General features: G+C 38.3%; 1 protein-coding gene across 1 annotated transcript; it reads right to left on the reverse strand.

Moving 5' to 3' along the window:
• Positions 1-13,565: 13,565 nt before the first annotated feature.
• On the reverse strand, positions 13,566-21,431 carry si:ch73-337l15.2 (glutathione hydrolase 6). The gene is made up of 4 exons (XM_036598661.1): positions 21,112-21,431; positions 19,091-19,395; positions 16,993-17,106; positions 13,566-16,230 (listed from the first exon to the last, which is right to left on the reverse strand). The coding sequence occupies exons 1-4, from the start codon at positions 21,234-21,236 to the stop codon at positions 14,960-14,962; spliced, it is 1,815 nt and encodes a 604-aa protein (XP_036454554.1). The 5' UTR covers positions 21,237-21,431; the 3' UTR covers positions 13,566-14,959.
• Between the last annotated feature and the right edge of the window lie 2,831 nt (positions 21,432-24,262).

Raw genomic sequence — 24,262 nt, forward strand, 5'->3', positions numbered from 1 at the left:
TTAGTTTAATAACACTTATTTTCATGTGACATCGTTTCAGTGTGCAGATGTATTCCTTGCTTGTAGCATATAGCATTATTTGTTTTTTTATTGCTAAATGACTCAGTGACATTCGGGGGAAAGGTACACAGAACAAAATGTTTCAGGTTTGGAGAATTTGTGTTTACCACAGAGCACTATGGAGGCAATTTTTCTGAAACACCATTTTCATCACTGAGAAAACCAGCTTAGATCCTGAGATCCTAATACAAGCAAGACAGCAATTACAGAATGATGCCCAACTTCCGAGGTCTATTTCTGATTTGATGGGATATTGGAAAGTGTTTGCGTTTAGTGAAATGGGACACACTTGGACATTTAAAGCACGAGTGCACTTACAAGTACACGCAACCACAAGTATGGACTTTGGGACGGGCCATGAGGCACAGATTTTCTTTTTTCCGTTATTTCTGTTCCTTCCTGAACTTGCACTGAGACACAAAAATGTGACACTGTACATTTTTTATATAACTAGGTAGAGGTAAATGTCACGACATGTATATGTATAGTTGTTTTCTTCTGTGGAATGTCTGACCGTTCTTTGGATCGCATTTATTGCCTTTGCAGAATCGTTGATTGTCGATGTATAGAGGAGGGAGATAAAGAGATTCTGTTGCCAAGAACAGTTTTCTTCTTTTTTTTTTAATTTACCATTTTTTTTAAATGAAAGGGAAACCTCAGATAAATAACCTCATATTTCCTGTTGTATTTACTCGGAGAGGATCGGGTCAGAGGGGGCACCTTTTAACGCATTAGCAACCGATAAAACAAATAAACATTTTATTTTTTCTGTATTAAAGTGGCTGCTATCTCTTTTCTCAAAGAGTTTATCAAATGAGGCACTTGTTGGGAATATGGCGCGCCATATTTCAGCTCTTAATGGAAGCGTGTGGTATGGTGTCGTGCTCCACTATATTGAAGAGATGGGAGGCTGCCAGCGCAGGCCTCTGAGGAGAACGTAATAAATAATTTGTCCTAACGGAGGCTCTTGCAGCACTGCAGCAGCACAAAGACGGTCTCCGCATGGCAATGGCACCACCACTGTTTATGATGTTGCTAGCAAAGCCTTCCGTGCACTTCTGCCAAAAGAGATCAGACAACAGATAAGTGCAGTTCTGGCTTTATCTCTACTCTGCAATGTCTAAAACGTGCACTTCCTATTAGGTTCAAAAATGTTTGACTATGCTGTGCACTAGGGGTGGGCGATATGACGATACGTTATCATTAATGTGATAACTTCACAAATGCTTTTCTGAGTATGTCACAGGTATTGTCAGTAGTTCTAGAACACTGAACAACTATATCATAAAAAGACATTGTTTAATAACTACATAAGCTGCAGCATAAAGGTGTTTACACACTGATAATATCTCGCACCCTAAATGCAATTTTTCAGAAGGCGAATTTGCAACATTATTGATTTCTGCTTCTTCTACTGGTGACATTAACTGTCTGACCAACAGTCAACCCTAACCATGATCCATTATCATGGCAATAACCATGATGACGGATCAGCTGTGTCCCAGCAACTGAAACTTTTTCTCCCAAAACAGCTCAAACTGGACTACAAACATGTGGAAGCACTCAAAGTTTCAGCTTCTGAACGAAGCGAAACTCTTCACACTAAGCGCATAAGATGTCTTACTTGCTCTTAAAGACATTCGGTCTGTTTGTTTTGTGCCAAGTGTGGATGTGCATCTCCAAAAGCAGTTCAAACTGAGCTCTGTAGATCCCAGCTGTGAGTGACAGCACACAAGCTTTAGCTCCAGAATAAGGCAGTAAAACTCCCCGTTCTCCTTTCCCTGCCCACTGCACAAACAATATTTCCCCACAATAAATTGTGCCATTTCCAGTTTTCATAGGTGTTTGTAAAAATTGTAACTAAAGAATTCACATTTTCATGTCATTTATTCATGTAACTTTTGATGTGTATTGGCCTTAGCAAGTATCTAACTGTATGTCAGCCCTTTGTGACATCATCTCATCTTATTAATCAGTGATTAGTGAAAACACTATTGTTATGCGATGGTGTATTCTTCTTTTTCTGCCAGATCTTTGTCCACTAACTTATCCTACAGTTTTTGGGATATTGACACTGTTCCAATTCTGGATTGTTTGGTCGGATTAGGAATGGTGTGTATAGAGCTTTTTGATCAGACATATGGTTTTGTTACAATCATTGTTAAATGATAATTTTTTCCCCATAGGATCCAATGGGGCGCAAAAGTGTCAGCACCCAGCTTATATTACGAGAAAGAAGTCCATTTGTAACACTCTATAAACCACCAGCAACCACTTAGCAACTCCCTAGCAACTAGGGCTGCTTGATTATAGCAAAAATCATAATCACAATTATTTCGGTGAATATTGAGATCACGATTATTTAAACATAATTACTCATTGACTTTGGAAACATCATGCATTTACTGAACTTAAAAAAAAACTTCTTTTTAACAGCAAATTTCCTTTAAATTCTTTAAATTCAACTGAAAAACAAATAAAAGGAAAACTAAGAAAACACAAGGCAAAACGAGAACACTGCAAAATGGAATGAGGCACAGTAGTTGTTTATTCATTTTTTTAATCGATTATCTTGTTTTCATAATCATTGGAAGCCAAAATTGTAATCGAAAATAAAATTCAATTTATCACCCAGCCCTACTAGCAACCACCTGGGATACCATAGCAACCACGTGTCAACACTCTAGCAACCACCGGGGTTACCATAACGACCACCTAGCAACATCTTAGCAAGCTTAAGCTGCGCAATCACTCTGCAGTTACTTCAGGAAATGCACTTTTTCTAGTTTACTTTTAAGAACTGCTTGATTGGTTTTCTTGTTTCTTACATTCAATTTTAAATTCTTAGATTGCAAATGTTGAAACATTGTAAGCATAGTTTTTACAGCCTTTAAATGAGGTCTTGCTGTTTATATATATATATATATATATATATATATATCACGTTATCTATTTCGCCCACCCTTACTGTAATAATATGATCTAACAAAGTCAACAATTGGTCCATTTTTATTTGGTTTACCTTTTTTGAATAAGAAAACACATGAAGAGGCATAGTAGCATTTTTCTAATTTCTAATCATTTTTCTAATCAGACGAATTAATAATAAGTGCTTAACAAGCTAAACTGTGCTCTGAATGAGCTCCAGAGCTCACTCAAAAAGTCACATGAACAATAAAGTAATTCAACAGTCAATGATAAATGAAAAATCAAATTTGACCAGTTTACTCCAAAATGTAGTCTATCAGCCAAGACATTTTAAAGTTTACTTCTTTAGTTTTGTGCTGGAGCAACAAAGCTGTTCAAGCAAACAAGTAATACCACCAATTAGCATCATGCTAACTGCATACCTGAATCACCACATGCTTCCCTAAAACTGTGTCAGATTGTTAAGCAATCACAAATAGATTTGCTTATGTGGTTTCTGACACTGTATGACATGCTGTTATCTATTAAATGGACAAAAACACCACATAGCTATAGCGTAGCAGCCATCTCAAAGCCTGAATATTGTCTGAACTTTTTATCCATCTTCATAGCTGACAGTATGTCATACAGCTTTGAAGGAGAGAGGCATGTCTCGTATAAAGTCACTTGTTAATTCAATTAGCACCTCAGTTCTGTTGACACCTTCTTACACAAGGTGTTACAGTCTTGCTTATTACTGAAACAAAGTGTCACGGCCTTTATTTTGTGCCAATGGAAATTCACTTAATTGGGAAGTTCCTGAAAGGACTAGGTGACAGATATGAGAACGGATCAAGCATTGCTGTAAGCGTTTGTTGTTCCCTCATCAACAGGGTGGGTGAGGGATGAAAAAATGTACAACTGCCTCACAACCGTTTTATTGTTTAGTAATTAAGCAACAAACAACAGCGTTCATTCTGTAATTAGGCCTGAGCTGCACAGTTTGTTTCGCCTGCTCTACCACATACTGTTCTACTTAGAAAGGCCTTTAAGCCTTAGATATGTGGCATTAATATTGCTGTTATGCTAAATGAATTACAATTACATTCAATTTTACATTCTTAGATTGCAAATGCTGAAACATTGTAAGCATAGTTTTTACAGCCTTTGTTATAAAATAAATAAGGTTTGGGTGGAGAGCCACTCCTGAAGCTCATTCTCCTTCCAGTAAATTTCCATCTCTACCTTCTATTTCCTGTGACAAAATTTCTTTATCGAAGTTGCTACAGTTCTCAAGTCACTCCCTTATTTAACTCTTTAAAATAGATTAAAGTAGAAGCCACCCAGAACTCCAGTTCTTAGAGTTCTCTGCCCTCCTACAGTCACACACTCTCTTCTCTAGGAATGAAATGATCATGATTTTTATGGCCAAATGCAATTCTGATCTTGCCATCCATTAAATGACATGAAATCAAAATAAAAAAGTACATCAAAAGTCAGTCAACCGGCTATTTAGTGGAATGAGTCAAGCATAATTCTGCTATAACATTTTAGTACAGGTGTAGCAGCAGTCTTCATATACAGCATTTACCTGCCTCATGTTATTTACATCATAAAAAACAACACTGATCCAACACTGATCCAAAATAAACATAAAAAATTGGCCAATTGCTGATTTCGTGTTAGAGCAATTCTGATCTTGGCCGATTATGATTGTGAGTCCTTACCCCACTCACAGTACAACATAATGTTGAAGGTGTCGTCCAAACATCACAGCTGTCATGTCTCAAGGCCTATCTGTGTTTTTTACACATTTTTCTTTTGCTTTTTGGCTGCAGTCTCATGGCTGTGAATGTGAAAGAGGTTTCACATTCTCAGGTGTCACAAAATTCGGTGTGCTACGCAGCATCATCTGGTGTACCAGTTAAAAAATGCTTCCTCAGGTTTTAGTTCATCAGAACTGTTACAGGGCTTTGTTATAATATATATGTATATATATCAATACTATTAGAAATGTTTGACCACAACATACTACTACTAAGCCCAAACCAATCTATGCATTTGGATTACACCGCCCATTGTTACTGACTACTACAGCTGTCTCACATTAAACACTAGAGTACTGATCTGACATTTACAAAGATAAAATAGATGCATCTAAACAGTGTACATACGCAATAGCAAATTCTCCCAAATGTAGCGTTTAGTTTGACATATTGTGAAATCGAATCTGGGGAACAATGTACATTTTGTAACGTGTTGGCATGCTGTGCAAATCGCTGTGTCAAGGGACTCGCAGGTGTTTGACATTACAGAATACTTTTATGTAAGCTCCATGCTAATATAACACAGCACAGCATTTAGAACAAATTAATATATACACACAGATTTCAGATCATTTGTTATTACTATTGAGTTCAATGATCAGTATCTGTATCAGCTGGGTAAGCAAATAAATTAATAAAATGCTGGCAGAGATTTTTTTAAACAAGGACAGTAATAAATAGAAAAACGTTTAAATTGTATTAATAAAGGGCCTAAACAATGAAAGCAAAGACTTCAATACACAGGTTTGGAGGGGGATTGGCCCCCCACAACAAGCTTTCCATCTCCCACCTTTATATTTCCTTCATATTAGGATAAAGCTGACAGATATAAAACATACTGTGAGTAATCAATGTCCAGATTTAATTAGCTGATGAGTTGGCATTGTGTGTTAGAGCAGGTAAAAGACCTGAATATACATGCCAGTGAAACTCTAGAACCCGAGCTACTGGCCTACACAGTAAGAAACGAGTGAATATTAAACAGTTCTATGTACTGCGCTCACTGTAAATCAGAGCAATTTGAAATAAAATAGCTGTTATGATGACCTAATCATGATGGCATAAACATTTGCTCGCCTTGAATCACTGACTGTAGATGGTGATGCATCCGATACAGATGAGCTCACTGAGCATATCTGTTTCATATTCATTAATTCCCCATTTCCACGTGCAGCGAGCGGGGATTATCAAGCTAACAAACCGTGGCCTCCCACAACCAAGAACAAATTTAGTCCTCCCCTCGCAAGCCGTCTTCGCTCAAATTAATCTTGCAGTTTACGCAGATATTCAGCAGGCCCACAATGGATATCACACCGATTTCCTTCCATGCTACAAGTTCCCTACGGTCCTGTCACATGTAGTGATAATCTTCATATAACACCCTCTTTTAAATACTAATAGACGAGGGGAACAATGCAGTGAGGGAGCAAAGAACGGGAACACTGAGGATGCTGAAAACCCAAGAAATACAGTTGCAGTTACTCTTGTGAGAAGCCTTAAATATAAATGTTTTTCAGTGGTTCTTGGCCTAAACCTTTAACAGGTATAGATCCAATTATATGTTGGTTCTGTAAATTAAAAAGGTTCTTCATCATCACAAATCTCATTTACTAAAAGATTTTTTTTTTAAAAAAACCATCCATCGAAAGGTTCATTAGGGAACCCAAAGTGTTCTTCTTTAGCTTTTGACCCAAAGAACCCTTTCTGGCATCTTTATTTTTAAAGCTGCGGTAGAAAGATGACACTTTCCTTTAGTCTGTACATGTACAACAAACACGCTCATACCGAACCAGTCGCATAACGAGATTTCTTAGCATCTATCAGTAACGAAGGCTGAGAGAATTTATGTGAAGCTGATGCCTTATTTCAGGGCTCCCCTGCTGATACAAATGAATGGCAAGCGGTTAACAGGAACAGGCATCTAACCACATAAAAGACATGCTTAAGTATAGCCATGTCAACAGATTACTTTCTACCGCATGTCGCTGGAGGCACTGCAAGTCCTTTGATAATGAACTTTTAATCTGTAATGATACAAATAATCCACTGCTAATGCCACAACTGTAAAGGTGCCTTCTCACTGATCCTCAAAGATAGTATGTTTAGATGGATTGTTTTTAAAATTCTACTACATATGAGCCAAAAGCCAAGAATGCAACAACATACGTTTTAAAACCATTCTGGATATCAGGAAAGTGGGTGTGAAGAACCTTTTTAAAAGTCTGAAGAACCTTCATATAACATAAAGAGTCTATACCAATTAAAGGTTTGTCATACAACTGTACATCTAAGTCAATAACCAATTTAAAACTTTTCATTTTAAGAGTACATATCAGACAAAAAACAAGGTAGCCTACTATATCTTCCATCCTGCTGTATGAGTCAACACCCAAGTAACCTCCTAGATATAAGTGAAAACCAAAGTATCATACTACAACCTCAATGAAATGCCAATAAAAACAGAAAGTAATAATCAATATATTCTGTTTGACCTCTATTAAATTGAAAAGTCGAAATATACAATTTAACTTATGAACTTCATTGTTTTTTTGTAAATATATAATATCCAAAATATATAATACCCAAATTCGATGCCTACAATTTGTTCCAAAAAAGCTGGGACGAAAGCATGTTTGTCATTGTGTTACTTCACTTTTCCTTTTAACAGCACTTAATAAACGTTTGGGAACTGAAGACACCAATTAGTCCCGTTTTCCAACCATTATTTTCTGCCATTCTTTTGTTATACAAGTCTTCAGCTGAGCAACTATATAGGGCCTTTACTGTCACATTTTGAGCTTAATAAGACATGCTTTCAATGGGAGACAGGTCTGGACTGCAGACAGGCCAGTCTAACACCCACACTCTCTGACTGCCCAGCCATGCTGTTGTAACGTGCAGAACGTGGCTTGGTGTTATGCTGAAATAAGCATGGACGTCCCTGAAAAAGACTAAAAGGCAGCATATGTTGCTCTAAAATGTGTTTAGCGTTATTGAGGCATTCACAGGTGTGCAAGTTGCCCACAAACACCCCCCACTAAGACCGCAAAACATGTTTCCACTGTACATCAGTTTATTTCAAACGAGCTCCAGCCTGAAGAAGTCCTGATATCCATCACAGAAACATGCAGGTTTTTAATTCAGTGCTGTCTGAGGGGTCGAAAGTCATGGCAATTCATTTGTGCTTTTTGGCCTCTGCCTTTGCGCAGAGATTTCTCTGGATTCTCTGAATCTTTTGAAGATATCATGCAGTGTAGAGGGTGAAATACCTAAGATTTTTTGCTAATGCATTTTTAACAAAGTGGTGAGCCTTCAACCCATCATAAAGCTTATAAAGCACTAGACTTCAGCTGGTTGCTCCTCTCATATCCAAGCATAATTGCATCGCCTGTTTTGGGTGTCTTTTGAACATTTAACATTTTTGAACATTCCTAGTCTTAAATTGCCCCAGTTTTTTGCAGCAACATGTTGCAAGCATCAATTGTGGAATAAGTGCATATAATAAAAATGAAGCTGACAAGGTAAAACATATCTTGTCTTCATACTGTTTTTGTTCAAGTACAGGTCAAAGTAGATTTCAAAATCACTGCTTTGTATGCATATTTGCACTTTACATACTGTCCCAACTCTTTTTGGAATTGAGTTTTTGCATAACACAAAACTCAAATACACTTTTAAAATAGTTCACTAGTTCAACCTAAAAACAGACTATGTGTGGTAACAAGCAATTTAACTTTTTAAATTAAATCCAAATAGATATTTTAAATGAAATAACGCAATGAAAAATGAGTTGGTTAGATGAACAAAAACAATACTAGTAATATTAGTTTCAAATAATCTTGCATTATTCCACTTTTTTACAGTTAATGCCAAGTATTGTGCTATTTAAGGCAAAACATTTCTGTTACATGAGCCAAAACCCAAATATCTAAGGTAAAAGTAACATACTGTACTGAAACTGTCACTGGGGCAGTACCCCTCTTGTCACTGGGGTGGTACCCTTAAGGGTACATCTCAGTACTTTTAGTCAGAGAACATGATTGTACCATAATCCATTGAAATTATATTTTCTAAGTGGTACTGACTCCACATACCCCATCTCGTCTCCAGGCTTTTTATTTTACTGTTCTGTTTTAAAACATTAGGTTATGAAAAGGTACAAATATGTACTTTTCACCTGGGTAAAACTAATTTAAGGTGCACAATTGGACCTTAAAATCACTGTTGTACCTTTGAGAGTACATTTACATTGTTTGTATCTCGATGAACGAAAAATGTACCTGCACAGTACCTTTATTTCTAAAATTGTATATGAGCCAAAAGCTAAGTATTGTACTACATATAAGCCAAAATGCTTGTCGTATCCTATTACATAGAACCCCTTAAACAACATATCCTACTACACATGGGCCAAAAACAAAGTATCCTACTACAAATAAACAAGTATACAAATGAACAAAGTGATATACAAAATGATATGCCCCACGCTGCAATTATGCTCTACATACCACACCTCTAGAGCCTTTCCTACGAACCTGAGCAAGTGGCAGCGCCACAATATTAAGATTATGAGGGTTAAAGATCAGCCTGCATTACATACCTGCATATGTAAATGATTTACATTTGTTGGATCGTGTGAATGTCTTGACTCGTTCAAACAGCCAAACAACATTTGGGTTTGGCCAGGATGATCACAGCATACAATAAAACACTCAGTGCTTGGTTACATCTGCAACAAAAGTACTAAGAATGCTAACTCTGCGATAAGGATTAACAAATGATAGACTTCACAGCCCTAATTCATATGATGCAAAATCTACCACATTCAACTTTTTATATGATTATATTAACATTGCAAATATAAAGTTTCTTTCTTGAATTTAGAGCTCTTTATGTGAGTTTTAGGAGACCAATACACTACCCACAATGCTACACTGCTGCTACATTGCTGCTACATCATAACTTACTCCATATTCATATTGTGCTACTCTTGACCGAAGTCAATCTGACAGCGTCTCAGCAAAAGGCTGAGCTGGCAGCAGCCTGGGCACAGCATCGCAAAGGGGCGGAGACAAACAACATTTTAATTGAAAGCCAAGCTGAATATTCATAGGCCCCCAGCCGCCGAGAACGGAGTGACAGGCGAACGTATTACTGCAGCATGGCAAGTGAGCAGATACCCCAGTCATTACTGTTCTGACATTGACAACCCACTCAAATCCAGAACAGAAGTTACAGGAAGACAGGAAAAAAAGAACTAATGAGTCTAGAAAATTACGAGAAATAGAACATTTACTTTGACGGTATTCAGTACAAACTCACATAGATCTTTATAAGTCATTTCAGTGCAATACAATTACAAATGAATTAAGTCTGTTCACATACAGCATCAAAAAAACATACAATTTTATATTTAGGCTATTTCTGAGGCTTCAGTGCAAGATTTGCAAAAAACGGTACAACATTTATAATTTCATAATTTGGCAGATAAGGCTAGAATTGTGCTGTGTAGCTTCAAAATCATCACAGATAATAAATCTACGCTGAACGATAAAAAGATACTTCATCTACTTACTGATTACATTATCATATCATTATATCATCAGCTTCGCATGACTATGTCGTCGCTGTCATATTGAAACAGAAAAAAAACAAAAGCACCATTTTAAAATGCTGCCCTTTATGTTATGTGAACACTTCATGATAGATCAATTAAAAATGTTTTGAAATTGATTAGAATAAAATCTCCTTAAATCAACGTACATTAAAGCAATGGTCGGCAGTATGGCAAAAAACACAAAAAAAAAATTACAATTCTTGAAGATTCTTTCATGATTCATACAGAGAGGTGGCAAATTAAATGGAAAACCTGAATAAAAGAGAGGTGAAACATGACAAGTGAAGTTTCTTCCAGACAGCTGTCCTGCATACAATTATGTAATTAACATCCTATCATTCTCTATGAGGTATAAACATACTGAGCAGGCCTAGATGACCTTGAGTTTCGATCACTATGGCAAGAAGAAAGGATCTAAGTGACTTTGAAAGAGGGCTCATTATTGGGACATAGATGGCAGGAGCTTCAGTCCCAAAGACTGCTCAACTGGCCAGTGTTTCTATATGAACAGTGACTGAAATGACATCTGAATGCAGACTTATAGGAAAGACATCATTAAACAGAGTTTGAAACTTTGGTCGAAAGCACATATTCAATGAGCGTGATGCTTGTGCATTAGAGTGCAAAAGGAAAAACGAAGAGCAGCCGCTCCTCAAGTGACCGAGAATGTCAATACAGGACGTGATGAGACTGCTACAGTCCATCCACTACTTAATAAAAAAATAGCAACGTTGCAGTGCATAAATACAAAGACAAATACAGAGTTATTCTGACTGACCACCTTTATCCTGTGATGAAACATTTTGATCCTGATGGGAGTGTCCTCTTCCAGGATGACAATACCTTCGTTCACAGGTTACAAGTGGTCACTGAATGATCTGATGAATATGAAAATGAAGTACATCTTATGCTATGGCCTTTGCAGACCAGATCTAAACCCAACTGAACACTTGTGGGAGATTTTGGACCAACATGTCAGACTCTTCACCACCATTATTAAACCAACGAAGGGAATATTTTTGGAAGAATGCTGTTACATCCTCCCAGCCCAGTTCCAGAGACTGTAGATTTCCCTGCCAAGGCACATGGAAGCTGTTTTGGCAGCTTGTGGTGGCCCATCTGATGTTGGTTTCTCCTTTAATTTGTCACCTGTCTGCATACCACAACACTTTGTTTTTCTGGGGACTACAAACATGTTGGAACGGAGGACATGCACCAGCAAAACACTAGAACCACATTTAAAAGAAGGCTGTTTTTTTTTCCACTTATTTGAGAAGGAACATGAGGGAAAATCAAATAATTGTCCAAAAAAAACAGTTAATAAACTAAGATCCCCAGAGCAGGTTGGTCTTGGTTTGCTTCAAAACAAACTCTGAACTCAAGGTTCATTTACAGTATAAATGCAGACCAAAGACGTTTAAACAAACCAAAGACAGAATGAGCCATCACCTCCTCTCTGCATAATGTCTTTGGTATGTGGAAAAGATGGGTTTCTGATGCTGTTTTGACATGTGCATTTGTTTTATTATCTCTTCATAAGCTCTGAATCTGTAATTATAGAACGAATAATGTTGGTTTTAAAACAGGGCTGAGGCATGTTTGAAGTCATTAAAGAATACTCAATATACACATTTGACTGCACACATTAACACATAATTTATGCGCCAAGTTTTCTCCGTTTTGTAAAAGCAAAAAGCTACTCTAGGTTGTTACAAGGATTTTACCCTACTTCACGTCCACAGTACCACAGTAATGCAGGGAGGGATTGGCTTATTGCTCTAAAATCACCAGACAGATAAAACAAGACCAATAAAAGCCAGCAAGCCCAGACAGAACAGAGAACAGCATGATTCAGAAAGTTCTGTGGACCTTACCACAGTTACTGTACATCGTAAAATCTGTCCAGTCAGCTGTCACTTGTTACTCATATGACTTTTGTTTACATCTTTTGGTTCAATGTTAAATATGCTGGTGTGAACACTAAGCAAACCAGGACTAAAACGCAACAACGTATCTTTTTCTGCTTTGGCCCGGCCGAATGGGACCGAACTACAAAATAAATCTACATCTGTGTTTCTCACAGTACATGCAGTTCTCAAAAAGATGTATCCACAATATGCTCAGGAAAGCACACTGTGATGCAATTAATATAGCATCACATAACCAACCCCTACATTTAAGTTTTTCCCTTCACCGATGAAGTTATCATTTTGGAGGGACAGACACAATACAAAACTACTGGCTCTTTCAAAACACTAGTTAAAAATATGCTTGGTAGTAAAAGCAAAGCCAGCAGTTTTGCCTTAAATGCAGGGTTTTCAGATAGGGCTTAAAGCAAGCATGGCACATTCTGGAACAGAATGGCCTGAACTCTGATATATTCTGTCCCACTGTTTTTGCCAGACACTGGTGATTTAGAACAGCAGAGCAGAAGAGAGGAATGGCACACTACAGTGCGCCCGGGGAATGAAAATCAAAGTCGACAGCAGAAGCCGACGAAGACAGACCACATCTTTTACAATCAAAGGAGGAAGGGGAGTGGGGAAAAAATCTGCCTCCGCAGCAATAAAGAAAGCATTTTTTCCATCAGCGAGGACCGCTCACCTGCTGTGTGCAAAATCAAGATTTATCAAAGAGGGAAGGGTACGCAGGTAAGCCCTCAGGCAGCAGTGCTCTGATAAGACCCCGGTGTGTGAAGCCAGGCATCAATATACATGCCTCGCGCACATTCATCTAAATTAATGTAACAAGCAGGCGGCTATCCGGAGGTAGGCAGATAATGCTGTCCGTCTGCACGGCCACACCAACCTGAATAGCAGACAGCGCATGACGAGCAAAGCTAATGGCTTTGCCATTTGCACATTATGCAAAACACACCCGAGACTGTACAGATATCCTGTCCTCTGATGGCCCTCACCATACATAGGTGTAGATCAACCTGATGATTGGTTTAGGTTAATCTGATTAGGCTCAGACAACTGAATTTCTCTATTATGGAGGAATTATTGAGAAGGAATACTCCAGATTTTCAACCCAATCCCTTTCAGCTGTATCTGTAGCATATGGCTGATCAGCACTGACAATGATTTCAACACCAAGAAAAGAATAGAAAGCCAATTGACTCAAAAACACCCTTATAAAATAAGTCAGAGGGCAGTTGCTTCATCATGGAAGTGTTTTTTCAAATTCACAGGTTTTTTTTTTTTAATGTAACACATCAAAATTACTGTCCGTGTAAACAACCACATGCATAAATAAATTGATAAATCGATACTGGCAGATAGAGATTAAGCTGAAAAACACTTGCCAAGCCTTATTTAGTGGATTAACATCATCATTTATTATAACGTTGGAAGCGCCTTGTGATGGTTCACTGTAGATGCTTTGTAGATGCTTGTCTAAATATGCTACTAAATATCACATTCTCTTCTACTATTATCCATTAATCCTTTTATGACAAATGAAGTGCTGGCGTCATATTTACAGCAAGTAAACTTAATTTTACAACTGTTTGAGATATCAACAAAATTCAACATCCACCTTAAACTACAAAAACGGAACTTTCCGACAATGTCATACATGTGTTCTGTGTTGTAGTTCCCGGTCAAATCCTGGGACTAATCTACTCTACATCTGCAAGTCGGCTGTGCTGCCTGTCCATTAGATCAGTGTATACAGACTCAAAGTCATCAGCATTTCTTTCTATACGAATTTTTGTCATCACTTGGTAAACAATCAGAGGATTAAATACACTATCCATCCAATCGAAAAACACCAAGTTCTTTTCGAGGGCAGCGATGAGGAGGCTGGAGATACATGAGAAATATCAATAGTGTTGTGCCTCTGTAAAGCTAGATAGCAATACATATTACCACTAAGAGCACAAACTAAAAACACCCGGTGACAGGGCTGAGGCAAATGGTCGCAGACTTGTTTATGTACACAGTGGAGACTTCAAGTTACCTTTGTAAGTATATGAAAGGGTTCAGATTATACATTAAAATTATTTTGTTCTGTATGTCTTTGCCTTTGCATAATATTTTTTTTCGCCTTTAACATTTAAAATTATCCTCAATAACAGGGATCACTGAAAAGCTTTAAGAGTTTGTGTTGAATCAAATGACTACCACTACGTAACAGTTGAAAGTAACAAAATATGTCAAGGCAGCTACGCTTGGTTCTTAAAAAATCTAAAGCTTATTTTAATATCTGTTAAAAAACTTCCTAAAACCTAAACCTAATGCTCATTCTAACCTTAACTTTCACCTTAACCTAAAACCTAACCCTGGTCCTAATCCAAGCCAAACCCCCTATAATCTTTTTTTTTGTCATTTTCTATTATTTAGTATAATTTGAAAACACCAACTGCCCTTTATGTTGCATAAAAGTTTCATGATGACTGGAACAACAGAAATTATCCAAAATGATCCAAAACATCATTTTGGAGATATGAGGATTTGTTCTGAATATCTGTAGATAAGCTATAGGGGACCATCGAAGTAAAGAGTGGCCCTATCTTGCAATGCTAAGGTGTATATTTATGCTTCCTTCAGTAGCCATCAGCATGGGTGCTGATAGCAGGAGCTCCATATGCGCCAACATGTTCTGCATGTAACCTCAGTACCATGGATAGGGAACAATCTAAGCACTCCTCCACATGCTGTAGGTCACCATCTGTCTCTGAAAGCAGCCTATATATGTCTGAGCTATTTGAAATAGAAGACAGGCAAATGGCCATAGCTGTAGAGCTTCCCTGCTGCAGATGGAGAAGAGGGCTATGAATGGCATCTGCAGAAGCCATTCCAAAGTCAATCCTTTGCAGGAGAATAGCAGCATTAAGTAAGGCTGAAAAACCTCCAGTAGTGGCAATGACCACTACTTCGCTGTCTTCTTCATTGTCTTCCTCATCATCGCCATCATTGTTGATCTTTAGAACCAATGGAAAGCTAAAGTAAGGCAAGTCAGAGATGTCCGATGTAAAGCTGCTAAGGATAACTCCACTTGATGGCAAGAACCGGCCAGAACCCCACGTGTCATTGAGCGAAGCTGTCAGAATGATAAAATTACCCTGCCTGTCCAGCACCCCGATGTGACTGCTTCGCGTATTGAGAGCAAATAACTCCATGAGGTCTAGGTTCTTCTCAGCCAGGGCTGTATTGTTGGGTCCTTGAATCAAGTTTAAGAGGCTGGAGAAAGAGGCGGCGGCCCTGTTAAAATCTCCAGCATCACTCTGAAAGGAAAGGCTTTGCTCCCTGACTCGCTCTAATATATCAGATAGCATCGGTCCGGCGAAAGGGGAGCTGGCTGAAAGGACAGTGTATTTCTCTCCCTGCGTGATAAGGGAGTCATTGATTTCTCCATGGCTACGCTGAAGGGCGGCTAAGAAAGTGGGCCCCTCGCGTGCCGAGAGGTCTTCAGCCAATTTCATGGCCAGCGTTTCTGGGAAATGGGACTCATTTAGGCTAGCCGCCCGCAACAGCTCTGATAGATTCCGGTTGGCGACAGGCACGCCTGCCGATTTCACGCGTCCACTCGTGTCACAAAACACACTGCACAGCTTGGACTGCAGAATTTCGTTCCCGTGGGTCTCCAAGGCCCTGCCCAGGACGTCGTCGATGAAGAAGCCGTCCTCAGCTAGCACTATGGCTTCCTTGAAAAGCCTGCTCCAGTCTGATCGTCCATGCTGAGAGTGCAGCGCTTTTATGCCCTGAAGAATGGATGGAACCCCATAAGTGGCTAATGGTGAGTGCTGTGCAATGGAACGTACTGTCTTGAATGATCCTGTGGTGTGGTTGTACAGAATGGCCGAGAATACACCACCTTAAGAAAAAAGGGCCAAAATGATTTAAAATCTCCAAAAACATAGAGTATAGCACAAATTACTTGTTTCAGATTGCAAGGTCTCTTTCAAGGTTGACCATTCCAAGATCCATCATATATGAGAACCATTAATTTTAACATTAAGTGAACAATCAATAATCATTATGCATACAAATCCCATTTCTAGACCCTCATTAACCTCCTGAAAGACAATTAAAGGTAATGGAGATTAAAAACCACCCATTTACCTAAGTATTCACCTATTCAAGAAATATAAGGTTTCGTTAATGGATTTTATTGTATTACAGAGCTTAAAGAAAAAAGCTATGTAAAAATACATGTGATCTGGCCTCTCATGAGTGATTTTTCACTTAGAGACAGATGCAGCCCTAATTCTTACATGCGTCTAGTCTCAGGGGCTTTGCTACACATATACAGCCCATAAAATTCATACTCATTACAAAATTGATTGTTTCCAATGCTTTATACATTAGATACAAATACCACTGGTGATATCTTGAAAGAAATTTGGCAGACTAAATGTTTACTGATAGCATTTCTCATAAAATTGTATCAGTGTCAGATAAGCCCAAATGTCCAGTTCAAATAAATGCAATAGCATCAAAGTCAGAAGGTCCAAATAGTCATTTTAAATGAATTAATGCTGAAACATGTTGTGGAGCTTGGAATGATTCCAATTTATGGCTGCCCATTATTATATTATTTGATTTGTAGATGATGAATCGAGGGTACATTACTGACCCACTCCTGCTGTGTGTGGGTGGATGACTCCCAGGCAGAGCAGAGAAGCAATCGCAGCATCCACCACATTTCCTCCCTCCTGCAGAAGCTCTTTACCGACCCTGGAGCAGTTCGCTGCAGATACCAACAACAACTCTCGCTCATTAAAACAGTTATAAACAATCTAAAACTGATTCCTTTTAAACTGTATTGATCTGGAACTCCTATAGACACATTAAGATACTGGTGTATGATAGATACAAATCTATACCATACTGTTCAAAAGTTTGCAATCAGTGTTTTAACATAAAATAATTTTAATATTCTAGTCCTGTTCAACCTTATAGCTTTCCAATAGGAGAAAGCTATGAAGCTGTAAAAAAGAATAAGACATGTTAGATATGTCTAGAATGATGAACAGAATTAATTAACATGCAAAAGCATTTGTGTCGTTCCTGAAGGACTGTAAATGTTGAATAGAACATCTAAAAATACCTTTTGGTGTGTAGTTTATGATATTTAAATGTGTAATACCATTCAAAAATACTGAAAAAGCAAACTGTGGAATCAACACTATCAACAATACAAGCCAAATTGGTTTTAAATACAGAAAAGTGAATTTTGTTTGCTGCTGCAGTGCAAATTCATAGCTGTCAAATAGTTGGAAGCTGTATAAATTAAGAAATAACTAATATCTGCCGACAGTGGAAGAAAAACTATTACAAAATGTACAAATTGACCATAATTTGACCACGGTTGTTGAAACTGTTTCATATGACTGCATTTGTTCATTACACTGGTATTCATTTCTTTATTAAGCATTGAGAAGTCTTTTTATGTGAAAAAATAAATGTAATCAGCACAGGCCTTTGGATAGAACAGTTATTGTTAATATAAAAAATGTTAAAAATAAATCAATTTTAGCAGGTATATCCAAATGCATCGTCAATTGAAGCCAGGATTTCAAGCCATCTTGTTTCAGAGAACAACAAACCGCAGCACTTTCCACAAGGACACTGAGGCTAAAAGAACAGAGGTGTGTAGGAGCACCTTAAATTAGAAAAATGCTCAGTGAAAAGTGTTGAATAAGAGGTTAGTATAACGTGGAGGCACAACAAGTCTAATGAATCATCTCAAACAGACTCAGACTCTGCTCTGTCACGTAACCGCTTCAGACAAAAATATTTTCTCCTTTTCTTTTCTAATGAAACAGTTTTACAGCAGGTTTAAAACTTGACCAAACAAACCGAGCAGTCAACAAGTATTCGAAGCCTGTAAAATGCTGTTTGGGCCAGACCTACTCAAATTCCTTGAAAGATTGAATAAAACTATACAACCTTTTGATGTATAGTTTAAATCTGCAGTGCATAAGATATTGTTGTAATTAAAACAACACAAATTTTATATAACAAGTGATTGCAAAGTTTTGAACAGAACTGTATACTGTATTACTGTATACTAAAAAAATAACTTGACTCTAAACCTTTAAGCAGTCTTACATCTTATATAAGCACACTTGGGCTGTCGAGGTTAACACAATAATAACGCAATCTCACTTCAACATAGTTAAAAAAATTAGTGCCATTAATCCAAGTTTTTTTGACTCTATGAATCTCCCGTAGTTCAAGCTGCGAATTGAATGCGCACCACTCTAGCCCTCACATGAATCAGACTGTATAAGAAGTCTCTCTATACTGTGATGATGGAGAAAGGCCTTTTGAAATGGAAGTTTCCTTTCAAAACTTTGCCAGTTGGCTTGCTCAACAAAACTAAGGCCATGTGAAGTTACAGTCAGACTGAGTTTAGTTATCACTGGAGTACAGCCAGCCTATGAAATCACATGCAAGCCAAACACACATCTAACACCAACAGCATTAGGCCTGGTAATATGCAACAGACCCGACAATGTTGGATGGAAAACAACGGATGCATCAACCTACAGCAAATTAACTTTAGTAAATGGATAGGCCGATTTACACAGTGGAAATAAATAATAAATTTGTGATTAATTGCATTTAACCACTAAGTCATGTGATAAATTATTGTTAATTAATTGTTAACTAATTATTGTTAACTGATTGTTTTAATTTACTAGAATTAATTATAGAAACATTTAAACCTGAAGATGTCAGGACAACTCCATGGTGGTACAGTGAAGAATGCCCATGAGAGTGGCCATCAGAGTTGTGGTGATCATCTCCATCTTTGTGGTCATCATCTTCCTCCCCTGCATGGTGGTGGTGATGTTCCTCCAGGGTTTTCGCGTCTTTGTTATGCTCATTCTGCAGGCCTTCAGGATCAGACCACCATCCATGCCTTTCAAGCAGCATGCACCCGAGGACGATACCCAGCAGAACTAGAGCCACCGTCACCCGGACCCACGTGTCTTTTTTCACGGCCTTTCCATTCAGTCCATCAGATGGCCTGAGGGACACAAAAGAGGCACAACAATAGCAGATGACAAACAAGAAAGACAGAAACTTCTGAAGTCTGATAAGATAAGAAATTCACAGATGAATAAAACACAGAGACAAAGCAGATCGTTTGCCAAGGAGTGCAGGATCTAAGCGTCACCCTGCCTATCTGGAGCTCAATTCAGTGCTGTGATGTTGCTCAGAACCTATGAGAAGGCCGGAGGGATCACTGTGGAGAGGGCCCACCGCTTTGATCCTCTCCGCTATGCATTCGCTCAGTAACCAAGGCTGAAAACAAAGTATGCCATCACAAGAACTGGACACACAATCTGTCTACACTATGGGTCATTCACAGTGGCTTTATCCTCAGAAAATCCTACAAGAAAGGACCCCTCATTTTAAAAGAAAAGGGACTGCAGTGCACATCTTTGCTATTTCATTGTGCTTCTCAAGACCGCAGTCAGAATAAGACATGCATGCTTCAATGCAAAATGCAAATAAATATGGAAAATGTTTTGTTTTATTTTCCCCCAAAGAAGCTGCAGGCCTAATATACAGTTTACAAATCAAAGGAGACCTAAAGGAAAATCAAGACTTAGAGACTGAATTTCTTAGAGTAGCAGGCTTATAGTCGGTCTAAGTCAATTACAATCTAATAGTCAGTCTGACTATTATCATCGTACCAGACCACCTAAAATAACAAAATTCTTGTGTTGCTGTGATCTTTAATTGATATGACTCTCTAGAACATCTTCTGAGCTTTTATTACATCACTGTGCACCAGTGGGTGTGAGAAAACAATACTATAACAGAAAGTTTCAAAACTTACCGTTCTGTCCATATGGTCCACATTATAGACAACAAGCTGTAAAAACAGCCTACTTAGAATTATATTTAATAATAATGTATTAATAATAATTAACAATATATTAATTTGTGGCCTCGATATAGTAAATTGTGCCCTCAGTATATTATGACCACAGTATTTTAATATGTGGCCTAAATATAACAATTCATGACCTTAATACAGTAAACTGTCATCAGTATAGTACTTTGTGGCCTCTATAATAAACTATGGCCTCAATACAGTAAAATGTGGCCTCAATATTGTAAAGTATTGCCTCAATATAGTAAACTGTGGCCTCAGTATAGCAATTTGTGACCAAAGTTTATTAATATGTGGTCTAAATATAACAATTCATGCCCTTAATACAGTAAATTGTTGCATCACTATAGTCTCTATCATAAATTATGGCCTCAATAGAGTAAATTAAAGTCACAATATTGTAAATTGTGGCCTGCATATAGTAATTCATGCCGTATTAAAAAACAATCACCATGTCACCTCAGGGGCTCCGTAGAATGGATTCCACGGTGACTGTTCTCAAGGTTTTTACCTCATGCCATGTATTTTTCTTTAGCAAAGTCCACCTCAAGCTGTTCATTAGTAGTTTGTGTGGATATTTAAGGCTTTTCATCCAACTAAAGGAGGAATGAAATGAGTCAGCAGTAATGACACTGAAGAGGCCACCACTGTTGACTTTAGCATAGTTAGCTTGTTCCCCTCAGCTGTGTAACTATGAGGTCACACTGAGAGCGTTTCACACCGTTTCTGCGCCTGTATTGACACGACCACCGAAAACTAAACGCTTATTTCGTGGTAAAAGACTACAATAACAACAGCAGCAAACCAAAAAGCTCTCTCTTTTGACGTTCTGTCACTCACTGCCTCAAATAAACTGTCACTTCTTCTGCTTCTTCGTCATCATGTTCTTCGTCGCTGCCCTCATGATGTGTTTCCTCTCGATTATTGCCGTCTAGCTTGGTGTACCGAACAGAGTCGTGCACCATCGTTTGAAGTCTGACATTAATGCTGCCACACTGAGAAGCGGAGAGCTGCTCGTCTGAGCTGCATTCAGCATAATAAAGTCTTTCCTTTCGGGTTGGGAACGTTTCTTTCTTCGTGCGCCACTTCCTGGTTCACCTGCTCTCTCAGCTCAGCTGTCTCAGCTCTGCTCTCTCACCTGAAGGCTGTCAGACTCGAGCGACCGGTCTGAGCTTTAGAGGCGCGCGCGGCCAGCAGAGCAGGTGCTCAAAGCTAGAAAGGCGACCTTTATATATGCAAAAGCCGATTCCCGCCAAGCACAGGAGGAAAAAACGCCTTTGTTTTTTTTCTCTCTCTGTTTCTGGGAGAAGCGTGTCTAATTTTGTGCAAATTGTGACTTACTATTCCAAAGCAAAGATTTATTCTGTCAATATTTTCAATTATTAAGACGTAATTACAAGGAAATAATAAGCAATTAAATTTCAAGTAACAAAGTATTCATTTCAGCATTATTATTTATATGTCATTATTTGACACAGGCCCTGCGATGGACTGGCGACCTGTCCAGGGTGTATCCTGCCTTCCGCCCAATGACAGCTGGAATAGGCTCCAGCACCCCACCGCGACCCAGAAGGATAAGCGGTTTAGATGATATGTGTGTGTGTGTGTGTGTGTGTGTATTTGACACAGTAAGTCAAAGTTTGGAGAAAATAATTCATTGTTTCATTATTACTTTGACAATGTTAAACATTATTTTGCCATAGCAAGTAATTCTTTTGAGAAAATTAGGCTTTATTTCGACACAGTAAAGAAAAAAAATAGGTTATTTTGCCGTAGTAAATCAAATCAAATTTTGCTGCTGCCAGAAACAGAGAAGGTGAAAAATTTGGCTTGTTAGATAATTATATGTTTACTTAATATTTAAAGTATTTTGGAAGCAGGAAGTTATTAAATGCTAAACAATTATGATAATTTTGTCATGTTTCCTCCCAGCTGATCACCCCTTTTGAAATGTGAGGTATTCTGGATTATTTATTATAACCTTATGCAAAATTTTACCATGCAACTTTACCAGTCATTTTAGACACACACACACACACACACACGCACGCACGCACGCACACAGTTAAAATAAACACTACAGCACTGCAAAGAACAAAATTAAACATACAATTTTTCCACCCACAAATTTTAGTGCACAAAATCTATTTATTTGCTGAGTTTAACATATTGGCAAATAAATAAATAAATAAATAAAAATATACATAAAATATAAAATGTGCCATAACTTTTTGCACAGTTGTCCTGGGAAGTTTCTTAGACCCAGTACAGGTGGTGAGCGAGACAGGAGGATCATGCACCCCTGCTGGATAACAGCTCCCACCCCATACATGAGACTCTGGCAGCACTGGGCATCTCCTTCCGTGACAGGCTGCGAGTGTGTGTGAAGGAGCGCTATCGCAGGTCCTTCCTTCCTGCTGCTGTTAGACTATACAACCAGCACTGCTCCCAGTAGAACACCCCCCACCCCCTATTGACCTCACACACCTACAGTACATAAACTGTGTAGTCATCACCATTTGCTGTTTGCAATATAATCGATACTCCATGTGCAATATATAATGTGCAATACATCTTAAATATCCTTGTGTAAAGATTCCTCTTTTTTTTGCTCTTTTATCTGTGCTTATATTGTTAATAACTTATTATTATCTTAAATATGTTAAATTGAGTAAATAAAACAGTAGTTATGCTTTAAATGTGTAGGAGTGTGTATATACACATGTATAACAGCAATAAAGTAATATCATGAGTGATTTCTGTCAGTGTGCATAAATGAGAAGTCACTGTGATTAAAACAGTTATGTTGATGCAGAGAACGGAGCGAGTTCACATTACCTCCTTCTGTGAAAGTTGATTAGATGATGTTGGATGATGTTCTTCATGCTTTCAGGACATTTTCCTTCTACTGCCACCACTGGTTTGGTCATCATTTGGATTCATATTTCTGTAAATCTAGAACAACATGTTAAAAACTGCTATAAATTTGACATTGAGTTGAACTTTGGATACTTAGCAGCAGATGCTCCCTCCTTATTGCTCGATAATCAAGACTAGACACATTTAGATCCATAAACTCTTGATTAAAAAGATTAAAAGACTAATATAGTGAGATAACGAACAGCATGTTTTGTTAAGCTCAGATAAACCCATCACAGATGGTTCAGACACTGAAACCACTGAAATGATCTTCAATATCCGGTTGACCTGGACAGGAGCAGGCCCCATATGATTTTCAAAGTAGACCACGTTTCCAAATCTCCATCTTCAGAGGCGGCGTGCTGGACAGGGCCTGGCGTTATTTCTTTCTGACATTTTGCAGGCACGCACAACGTAATTGAATGTAAAGTCCCCACTGTGATTCGAAGAGGGCAGCGACACATCAAGGTGTTAAAGAAAAACGCAGGAGATGCAGGCCGAGATTGAACATCTTAAGCAAAGAGACGGCGAAATGTCACTCATGTGTGTGTGTGGGTGCCGAGTATGTACTGTGTAGGAATCACAGAATGTGAGCCTGGGGCCACGCTGAAATGTTTACTATACACTTCTGAATGTCAGTGCAGTTTGAGAATGCAGCTAAAAAAGTTCTCACAGTGCAGAATCCACTTTGATCATTCTTGCATATGTGTGTGTGTGTGTGAGAGAGAGAGAGAGAGAGAGAGAGAGAGAGAGAGAGAGAGAGAGAGGTTTTGGCGCTTGAGTGATTTGTACGATATATGTCAGCCTGGAAGTTTATACATATTTATAATGACAAACAAAAAGCCAGTGTTCTCGAGAGTGCTCCAGCCCCTAAAGGCACGAAGAACTTTCAAGAAGTTTCAGCCGGTTCATTATAAAGCATTTTACTGTACACACACTGACACAGAGCAGTCAGAAACCAGGGCTGGATTTGAGGGGGTATAAGGGGGTACTAAAAAAAATAAAAATCATCCCCTTTGTAAAAGTGCACTCCTTTCCATAACAATATTTGTATGTTATAAATGCTTGTTAA

Source organism: Colossoma macropomum, unplaced genomic scaffold (genome assembly GCF_904425465.1).
Source record: "Colossoma macropomum unplaced genomic scaffold, Colossoma_macropomum, whole genome shotgun sequence".
Taxonomy (NCBI): Eukaryota; Metazoa; Chordata; class Actinopteri; order Characiformes; family Serrasalmidae; genus Colossoma; species Colossoma macropomum.